The following is a 10,292-nucleotide window of genomic DNA, read 5'->3' on the forward strand; positions in this document are numbered from 1 at the left end:
CCTTGCGCGTTGTTTCTTCTCCTCTCTTCGTCTCTCTCTCTCTCTCGTCGCGTTGGATTTGACGAGCTCGTCACCACCGGCTGCGGCGGCGAGGCAGGCATCCGCACTCCTCGGCGTCGGGCCGTCGTCGTTGTCCGCTACCTGGTAGATCCGCGTGTTCCCTTCCTCGTCATGTCTCGTGTCTGGATCTCGCGGAGGCGATGCGTTTCAGATTCAGTGGCTTGTCGTTAGAATTACGTTTTTGCGGCGACCACTTTTTGATCGGTGAAAAAGCGGGAAGTGGGTGTTCCGGTGGTGGATTCGTGCTCAGTTTGGGGATTTTTTTTTGTGGGGGCTGATCTGGGTGCTACGTGCGCGCGTGTGATGGAACGCTCGGTTGGTCGTGCGGTGTAGATGTAGGCCTGATGCTAGCGAAATTTGTTCTAGATCCAAGCTGGTTGATCCATGAGGATTGCTTTAGAAAAAAATTTTAGGGATGCCATAGTTTTAGTGGCCTTCATATTTGTCATATGAGCGTTACATGGCCAGCAGCCAGTTACCCTGTTCATTTATCGGGCGTGTGATTCATCTATGCATGTTGTCAGATTGACATGGAAAGCGTGTCATGTATTCATTCTGTGATTCATATGATGGATGCGGATCATCAGCTTCCTTTTGTGCAGCCCGGGCCTAGCCAGAGTTATCTTTTTCACCGAACTGTTTCAATCAAGTCTGCATGAGGAACTGAGAATTTTTTTTATTATTATTTCATTGTGATGTGATCATATTGTTTGATTTCAAGTTCATGCAGCTGAATAAGCATTCATGTTTGCACATTATTTAAGAAAGAAGCCTATTATTGTTCATGTTAATGTGGGTTTCCATTTTTTTTTTCAATTGCGCCCTCCTGTTTATGGTGAAGAATAACTTCTCTAGTTTGTTAGGTTCTATTATGATTCAGTGTTTTTTTTCTTAAATGAAGTGTGATATACTGTCTAAAGTCTGAACTACCAAGTTTGAAATTTTTTTACAAGACACATGTTTTATAATTTTGTGTGCATTGTACAAAATCTTGACCTATTTTTTTGCTTGGTCACAGGAAAAGATGGCTGGTGGCTTTAGGGTATTGCATCTTGTCAGGCCTTTTCTGGCTTTCCTGCCTGAAGTACAGAGTGCTGATAGGAAAATACCATTTAGAGAAAAAGTGATCTACACTGTTATTTCCCTATTCATTTTCCTGGTATGCAGCCAGCTACCACTGTATGGCATCCATTCAACTACTGGAGCTGATCCTTTCTACTGGATGCGTGTTATCCTTGCATCAAACCGTGGTACTGTTATGGAGCTGGGTATCACTCCAATTGTGACATCTGGCATGGTAATGCAACTTCTAGTGGGATCAAAGATCATTGAAGTTGACAACAGTGTGAGAGAGGATCGTGCTCTGCTGTAAGTATTATGAGATTAACACTATGTTCTTTACTATTACCTGAACCTTGAAACTTAGTGCCTTATTTACTATGGTCTGCTGTTTGTAGCCCACCATATTTCAGCGAATGGCTATTGATTAAATGCTACTACGTATCTGATTCATGTTTACCATGTCTTTTGATTATATTTGTTACGCTAATGTACTTTTTTACCCAGGAATGGCGCACAAAAGTTACTTGGTATCCTGATTGCAATTGGGGAAGCTGTGGCATATGTTTTGTCTGGAATGTATGGCAGTGTAAGCCAGCTTGGAACTGGAAATGCCATCCTCATTATACTTCAGCTTTTCTTTGCTGGCATCATTGTCATCTGTCTGGATGAACTTCTCCAGAAAGGTTATGGTTTGGGTTCTGGCATTTCTCTCTTTATTGCTACCAATATCTGGTGAGCACATTGAACTTTGTTCTTCTCTATTGTTGACATTTTCTATTCAACTTGACTTATGGAAATCTTTCTCTGTAGTGAGAATATCATCTGGAAGGCATTTAGCCCCACAACTATCAACAGTGGCCGTGGTGCTGAGTTCGAGGGGGCTGTCATTGCATTGTTCCATCTGTTGATTACTAGAACCGACAAAGTCCGTGCCTTGCGCGAGGCTTTCTACCGCCAGAATCTTCCAAATGTGACCAACTTGCTTGCTACTGTTTTAGTCTTCCTCATAGTTATCTACTTCCAAGGCTTCCGTGTTGTGCTACCAGTGAGATCCAAGAATGCCCGCGGTCAACAAGGCTCATACCCAATTAAGCTGTTCTACACTTCAAACATGCCCATCATTCTGCATTCTGCACTGATTACCAACCTCTATTTCATATCCCAGGTCTGAACTTCAATTCCACTGCTTTAGCAAGATAAATCTTTAATGTTTGTGTTTAGCATTAACATGTTTGTATTGCTTTGGCAGCTTCTCTACAGGAGGTACAGTGGAAATTTCCTAGTCAACCTTATTGGGAAATGGAAGGAATCTGAGTACTCTGGCCATTCTGTTCCTGTTGGTGGTCTTGCTTACTATGTAACTGCTCCATCAAGGTGAAGAATCAATTTCATCAATGAGGCCTTCATCTCTTTGTGCTCGCAATTTTAGTTTCTGTTACTGTTTGATAAAATTTACTTTTAATTATACTTACCTTGGCATATGCACTGGAAATGTTGCAGTTTAGCTGATGTTCTCGCAAATCCATTCCATGCACTGTTCTATGTGGTCTTCATGCTGTCAGCTTGTGCTCTCTTCTCAAAGACATGGATTGAAGTATCTGGTTCATCAGCAAAGGATGTTGCTAAACAGCTCAAGGTAAAATAAAACAAAACTATTTTCTATATCTGGTCTGGAATGCAGAATTATCATGCAAGAGCTACCTTTAAACCACCAACCTTTGCAATTTAACAGGAGCAACAAATGGTGATGCCAGGCCATCGTGAGTCGAATTTACAGAAAGAATTGAACAGATACATCCCTACAGCTGCTGCATTTGGTGGAGTCTGCATTGGTGCATTGACTGTCCTAGCTGATTTCATGGGTGCAATTGGTTCAGGAACTGGGATACTGCTCGCTGTTACAATCATCTACCAGTATTTTGAGACATTCGAGAAAGAAAGGGCTACCGAGCTAGGTTTCTTTGGGTTTTGATCACCTTAGCTGTATAACTCCTAGCTGGAACTTCTTGCGAGTCGCAGTGCTGCTTGGCCGGCTGTCATGTAATGGGAGACCTCAGAATCAGCTTAGGTTGCCGACTTACTTACAATGAGAATCTTGTAGCAGTATGCGTTTTGTTCATGCCAGTGTATGGAGTTATTTGTCCTGCTCCTGCCCCGAGTACAGCAATGGCCATCGTAGTAACTGGATGTGTTGCGATCAATTTTTATTATCTTTTAAACTGGATAGTATATTTGATTCCTGATCTCTTTTTTGCTGCAACCTTCGTGACTAATGTTTCTGATCACTGGAAACTAATCTGGTGTTATGTCTCCCTGCTGCTTCTCTTATTGCAAGTGTTTGGCCACATGGATAAAATGTTAACTTTCAAAAGACATTCTCATTTTTTAGCATGTGTTATCGTTAACTTTTTGAGACTGGTGACTATTCGCCTTACTAAAAAAAATCATATAAATATTATCATTTATTCCTTACATCCCCAAATATGTCCCCAGATGTAAGAACCTACAACCTGATGAACTTATCAGGAATGACTGGAGTCTGACCAAATTTAAATTTATATTGCTAGGACATGTTCCATTCGATTTAAGGTTTTTATATTTTATTTTGAGACAGATGAAGTAAGTATTTTGTTGTGATTTCAAAAATAAAGGTTCTTTAAGTATAACCTATATGTTTATATGTTTAATAAAATTAAACAAGACGGGAGATCAAACGTATGAAAAAACACGTCATGTAAAACTAGTACTCCAATAAGAATTGTTTCTGGTTAAGTGCTCCAGCCTCCGGATTGGAGCATATCGAAACGTCAATCTAGCAACGGGCCCCCTGTAATTTAAGGGTGGGTGGGCCAATTCGCCGGCCCGCCAACGTGTATGCGAGTTACCCATGTCGTCTATGCTACAGAAGAGAAACGCTCTCTCTTTCTTCTCAGGCGAGACGATGGAGGCGGCCACCCCGACCCGCCCTCCCCACGCCGCCCCGTCCTCCTCCCCGTCCCCGTCGCCGGCGTCGCTGCGCCAGTGGCGGCCGGCGGCGCAGCGCAACCTGCGGAACCAGTGGTCGCGCCTGCTCGCCGCCAAGGCCCGGTGGCTGTCCGCCGCCGCCGACGGCCGCTCCCACGCCTCCGCCCTCGTCAACGCCCACCTCTCCCGCAGGCAAGTCCACCACTCTCTCTCTCTCTCTCTCCGCCACCATGCCCCGGTATTTCCTTCGTGGTGGTTTGGGGGGTTTGGGTTTTACTAGCTGACGATGGGCGTGTTGCTGCGTAGTTACAGGTACATGCCGGGCATGGATTTGGGGGTGCTCAAGGACATGCCCGGGATCCGCGAGAAGGCGAGCGGTAAGCTTGCGCGCAGGGAGGTAATCATCGCCATCATTTCGGTGAATTTTGCCTATGAAGTGTTTGTATGTCTCCTGATCTGCTCTGCTATCTTGCTTTGTTCAGGAGCAATGCCAGAGCATGCTTCTATCGGCCTATAGGGAGATGGTAAGGGCGTAAGGCTGTGCTTGGTCGAAACTCTCATTGACTGTTCAATCCAAAGATTGGATACCGCAAAGCATGGCCGGTTCATGTGATAGTTCTTCTTGTTTCACCTGTTAACAGGTCCTTGCTACGGCCGAGTTGGTTAGAGCTTCTCACTCTATGCGTTGTTTTTCCAAAGTAGCCGCGAATAGTCCGTTGATACGGTTTACTGAGCGCCAAGATGATATGAATGATTCGGGGGACGGAGGAGGATCCCCTGTATTCAAATGGTTCTCCGTATTAGAATTCGGTGGGTTATTCATTTTGTTTCAATGCAAAACCTGATTTAAGTTAGCATGCCCCCTTCTTTTACTCTCTGGTCGATATGACATCCAACCAACTAAGCGCGTATAATCTCTGAAGAACATTTCCTCGAAGTCATGTTGCTGCGTACCAGGTACATGCCGGGCGTAGATTATATTTAGCAAACTGATTCTTAGTTTGCATATAATATTCAGTTTAACAGTATCCCATGGATCAGTATCTAGTTTTTTATGTTTTTCCTGGTTTTTTTTATTGGACGATCCTCTTTCAGATCCTCCCAGTGAAAATACATTGCTTTTAATCAAACAAGATAAACTCCTGAATTTAAATTCGTTTATTTGTGGTTTATCACAGAGAATCTTGCTCAAGAACTTGTCGATATGTTCATTTCAGAACTGCAATTGAAGGTATATCGAGAGTTCTTTTTCTATTGTTCTATGGTGATGCTTATTGATTCCAGAAACAGCATGTGCATTTACTTTTAGCTTTTTTTAGCCAGTACAAATATTGGTTTTATTATACTTGCCTGCTTCCTTGTTACTTTGGGAACCTTCCTGACAATGGAAATTGTTTCCATATCACAGAGATTGCTTGTCTTGGAACTCCTCTCGGTAACCTTCAAGGAAGGTGTACAACATGACGCATCATTAGAATGGTCCAATGAGCTATTTGATGGGGAGTTCAATGAGTTTCAGAGTATTGGCCTTCTGTCAGGAGATAGCTACGCACTGCCCAAAAATTGGAGTGCTGGTGTCTCAAAGGCATGGCAACCTGATCAAACCCCATCCCATGAGGTTTTACAGGTACAGGTTGATGTTTTGAGATTTTTTTTTTTTTTTGAAACCTTATGTTTTGAGAATTTTGGCATTTAAGACAGAAGAAAGCTCAATTGATCCTGTCTTGATTCATATATTTTACATCTTCTGTCTGGTTGTCTTCATAGTAAAGACAAAGTTGTCTTATGTATATAAAGAGTTAATTAATAGTCCATCTTTTGATTGGATTTTTTTGTGCAAAAGTTAGCATATTGGGTTTATATCTTTTAACTGCTCCAGAGTTTCTTTTGCAGGTTTATTTGACTTCTTGGCTTGCTAATGTGAACATCAAGACAAGCAGGTAATCATATTATTGTATTATTTTATCTTATGGATTTCATAAACTAAGAACTATAGTTATTGAATCTTGAAAATAAAACATATCTTTTTTTCCTCAACCTTTTGTTATCATGAAGTTTTCGCTTCTGGCTTGATGTCATAACTTGTGTGATAGTAACAGTGACTTTGCACTATTTCAGAATTGATGAAATATTTGAGCTTGTCGGGGAGGAGATGCAGATAAAATTGTCTTGAGGATTCTGATGCGTATGACTTATAAGTAAGAAAAGTTGATCTATCCTCCTGTTTGTGGTTTCGTTTCCTTAGAAGTCCTAAATGCTAAAACCTTATGTAATCTGCTCGAACCCCAAGGGAGAAAACCATTCTCTCATAATTTAGATTTTACAAACAGAAAGTTTAACACTAAAACAGAATTACTTATCTACCCAAGGTTCACTGAGGAATCACGTTTGAGGGAGAGCACTGATCATTATCTGAAAAGTCTTAAGCCATCATCCGCTATCGAATTAAACAAGGTTTTGAAGTTCTAAAGTATATTACCCTTAGCTTCAAGTCTGTTCTGGCTCATCATATATGTACATAATCAATTTTCTTATGAATACATCATTAAATTGCCCCATAATTTTGATGACATCTGTTCATGCAAAACACACCTGTAACTCCTTTTAACTTTGTGTTTGTATTTTGCGTGTGATATAATCTGGCGTGAAGGAATGGATGAAGGGAAGTGAAGGATGAAGCCATAGAGGCTCATACCTATGTATTGTGCCTTCTGTTCATAATTGAAGGATTGACTGGTAGTGGTAGGTGTGTGAAAAAGGACAAAAGGAAACACTGTGTCTGGTTGCTGGGCTTGCGATAGGCCTGGCTTGGCCTGTTGGCCCGTCAGCACCTCCAAATAGAAAACGCTTTTTTTTTCCCGTTCCGTGTCCTTGAAAGAGATGGAACTTTGCTGAACTCGAGAAAAATTATTTCTTGCCCAGCAAAAACACAAACACAATCTGCTCGAGATATCTGAAGGAATCAAACGCCCTTTTCGTTCCTGAGAAACAGCCTGCAATCAACCGCTCGAGTATGTTCCTGCAGCAGGTGTGACAATCCACGACGACTCCATGTATTGCAGATAAGGGTCCAATTCCTTTGCTCAAGAATTCGACTCCAATAGCACCTTAATAATGGCTTTAATGGCTTGGACACTCACAGAGTAACACATGCTCTTTAAAAATGCTCCTTCCATACCATGGACCAGCTCTGATGCCTGTCAGCTCCCTTGCCCTTTCCTCCTTTAAGAAACAACAACAACATCCAAAAAAACAAAATGCTCACTCCCTGATGCTACTATGAGTCAAACCCAACACACATGTGCCTCCTCCTCCTCCTTCTTCCTGGCATTAAATTAGCCGAGACCGGCCTGATCCATTTATCTCCCAATTTATCCTCTCCTGTCTGTCACAAGCAAAGCACACGAGTAGTACCCCTCAGTCCCAAAATAAACCAACCTCGTACGGGATATGTGGTTTATTTTTTATGGTGGGAGTAGTTTCTTTTCAGGGCTGCCTCACGTAACATGATCACATGACCAAACCGGCCGGTCCAGCCGAGTAGCCGACCACATCGATCCATCCATCATCCAACCAGCGGCAGCACGCGACTTTGCAGGGGACATTCCCGTGACGACGCGGCGGGCAGTAGCCGATCGATCGAGAGCCAATCACGTCGTCGTACTAATCAAATCAATACACTTGCCACCACACGAGAGAGTATATATGTGTTCCTGTCCACTTGGCCCTTTTCAATGTTCTTTTCGATGCCAACCAAATCCGTTAATTAGTTTCTCTCTCCAGGATGAAGAGTACTTGCACGTACTACCACTACACTGCCACGACAGCAGCAGCAGTTGCTGCCCCCGGTTGTCCCTGTCAAACTCTCTCTCTCAGTAGATCCGGTCGTGCAGCTGCAGTACGACGTTGTAGTTGTCGTCGTCATCGTCGAGGAAAAAGTGCAGCCACAGCCTCGTGCACAAGTAGTAGTAGTAGTGCTGATGCGATGAGAATCGGTTTTGTCACTTTTGTTTATGGTTTGAAAGATAGAGAGAGAGAGGGCCTTAAAAATGTCTTTTTCTTTTGCTTACTTGTGCACACACACTGCATTGCTTCAGTAGTGTGTCCAAATCGGCAGGGCTTTTTTGAAAAGGCCAGCTCGAGTCAGTCAACCTCCGTCTAATTCTCATATAAGAAAGGCAGAAGAGAAAGGGAACCTATGGTGGAGTATATCTGATCCTGTCACTTGAGTCACGCACACACACTGACGCCAAAGTACAAAAGGAAAAAAAGAGCACGGCGATGATGTGACCATCAAATCCACTTTGCTAACTAAGCCAGCACTAATACTAATATTCCCCTAATATTTACATTCCTCCTACGCATCTATAGTAAATTGCACGGCTCTTTATTTTTTTCTCATTGAAATATAGAAAGGAAGAAAGAAAAAAGGTTACCATGAGCAAGAATCTTGTATCCAAGTCGCTTTAATTTCCCCAAGAATCTTGGAGCAAGTGCACACACCATGAGCAGCCAGACGACGAGTTGTGATTGGGCATTGGGCATGTGGCGCGCACACACAACGTCAGGCTCGCAGCCAATCCAGTGGCCCAGTGTGAGATTGCAGTGAGACAGTATATTGGGCTAACATGTGTGCGTCAGTCAGTCAGTCAGTCAGCGCGGCTGCTTTGTTTGTCCCGTGCTGTTGTGTTCTGTGTCTGAATGGAGTATTTGCAATTAACCGAGGCAACAGAACCTGCCATATCCTGCCTGCATATGCATGCCAGTGTCTTGTAGTAGTAGTAGCAGCAGGGACAGAGTACAATAAAAAACTGTTGGTACTGCTTTGGCATGGCCTGCACACCTGCACTGCAGAGAATGTTCCAAGTGTACTCCTGCTGATGCTGATGCTGCAGTTGCAGTCATGTGTCCCAAGTCCCAAAGTCATGTGTGTGTGTGTGAGAGAGAGAAAAGATTTGATGACGAGATGGAAAGCGTTTTGTACTTTAGTACTTCTAGGAGAAGTACAGCAATGCATGCAGTGCAGTGCAGTGCACAGAGATATAGTGAGTGAGTGTTGTATGATGATGAGATAATAACTCCCATTGGCAGCTTCTTTGACGCAGAGAAGTACGATGTGGCGGCTCCTCATGCTGGCTGATTGCTGCTGCTGCTGTCGTCTCTCCCTTTGGTTTTCTTTTGGGAGTACTGTTTGCTTTAGATAACAGAGGCCGGCCGTCAACGTGGGGACTATGCCACTATATATGGTCCAGGAACTCTTCCAAGCTGAGTACTTGACTTTTGTTATACTCATATACTATAAGCCATGTAGAGTAAGTTTGGTATTTATTTATGAACATATGCACCAAAGCTTCCACTAATCCACTCCTACTGCTGATCGAGCAAGAAAATATTCTAGTGGTTCTTAAATAACTCTATTATCATAAGTTATTTTGTGGTATGATGAATTCTCGGATTGAGCCTTATGATATGTTGTTGTGCGAGTGATATCATATTAGATCTGGAAGGTGTTCAAATCTGTCTAGTATTCAAGTAATAGGATTTTTACCGGGTACTATGCATTTCAAGATTCAGAGAACTTTATTAATTTTGACAAACAAGAAGTTCAACAATATGCATGTTTACACTGTAGTCAGATTTGAGAGTACTTTTACAGCATGGTTTGTAGATTTAAACAAACTAACGGTCAAAATTTTATTTTTAGCAACCATATCAAGTTGAACGCCGCGACATAAAACAATATCAATTTGGGAGCATGGAGGATCTAACACGGGGGTGCTGATGGATCCCTATGGAGAGAAGGAAAGAAGAGAAGGACTAGAAGGGTAGGGGGCTAGAGGAGGAGGAAGATGAGCCCCTCCAAACTTGTCCTAGATCCGCCCCAGTTTGGGAGTAGTGGTGGCCAGGAATAGACCCAGGATTGGCTCAAGGGTCGGGCTAGGGCTAGCCCATGCTGAGTTGCGTCTTACATGTTGAAAAAATGTACATCATAATGGGCCTCCAATCCTATGCCTTGGGCCTTAGGACGGATGCCCTGAGGCCTAGGCCCTCCCCCGGTGGTAGTCATGCCGAGGGGGAGGGGGGAGGGTAGGATAAGTAACTTGATATGCTTATATTCTCTTATGAACAACAAATGGTACGCATACAAGTGTATCCATCCACCTAGGTTTGAGTATCAGTTATATCTTAATAATATTATCATATCC

At 42.9% G+C, this 10,292-nt stretch overlaps 2 protein-coding genes across 8 annotated transcripts; both read left to right on the top strand.

Moving 5' to 3' along the window:
* Positions 1–4: 4 nt before the first annotated feature.
* On the top strand, positions 5–3,382 carry LOC4332042 (uncharacterized). Its single transcript, XM_015776624.2, has 7 exons — positions 5–144; positions 1,079–1,428; positions 1,627–1,854; positions 1,933–2,287; positions 2,372–2,496; positions 2,623–2,758; positions 2,855–3,382. Exons 2-7 carry the CDS (start codon positions 1,085–1,087, stop codon positions 3,092–3,094), a joined length of 1,428 nt encoding a protein of 475 aa, XP_015632110.1. The 5' UTR covers positions 5–144; positions 1,079–1,084; the 3' UTR covers positions 3,095–3,382.
* A 604-nt stretch (positions 3,383–3,986) lies between these two features.
* Positions 3,987–9,600, top strand: LOC4332043 (uncharacterized). 7 transcript variants are annotated; one of them, XM_015774455.3, is made up of 9 exons: positions 3,987–4,278; positions 4,393–4,483; positions 4,569–4,610; positions 4,728–4,896; positions 5,265–5,317; positions 5,495–5,713; positions 5,980–6,026; positions 6,205–6,284; positions 9,178–9,600. In XM_015774455.3, the coding sequence occupies exons 1-8, from the start codon at positions 4,010–4,012 to the stop codon at positions 6,257–6,259; spliced, it is 945 nt and encodes a 314-aa protein (XP_015629941.2). In that variant the 5' UTR covers positions 3,987–4,009; the 3' UTR covers positions 6,260–6,284; positions 9,178–9,600. The 7 variants fall into 7 exon arrangements, with proteins under 7 accessions (XP_015629941.2, XP_066165182.1, XP_015629940.2 ...); XM_066309085.1 differs by having other exon boundaries at positions 4,399–4,483; XM_015774454.3 differs by lacking the exon at positions 9,178–9,600 and adding an exon at positions 6,737–6,945.
* The last annotated feature ends 692 nt before the right edge of the window (positions 9,601–10,292 follow it).

This window comes from Oryza sativa, chromosome 3 (genome assembly GCF_034140825.1).
Source record: "Oryza sativa Japonica Group chromosome 3, ASM3414082v1".
NCBI classification, from domain to species: domain Eukaryota; kingdom Viridiplantae; phylum Streptophyta; class Magnoliopsida; order Poales; family Poaceae; genus Oryza; species Oryza sativa.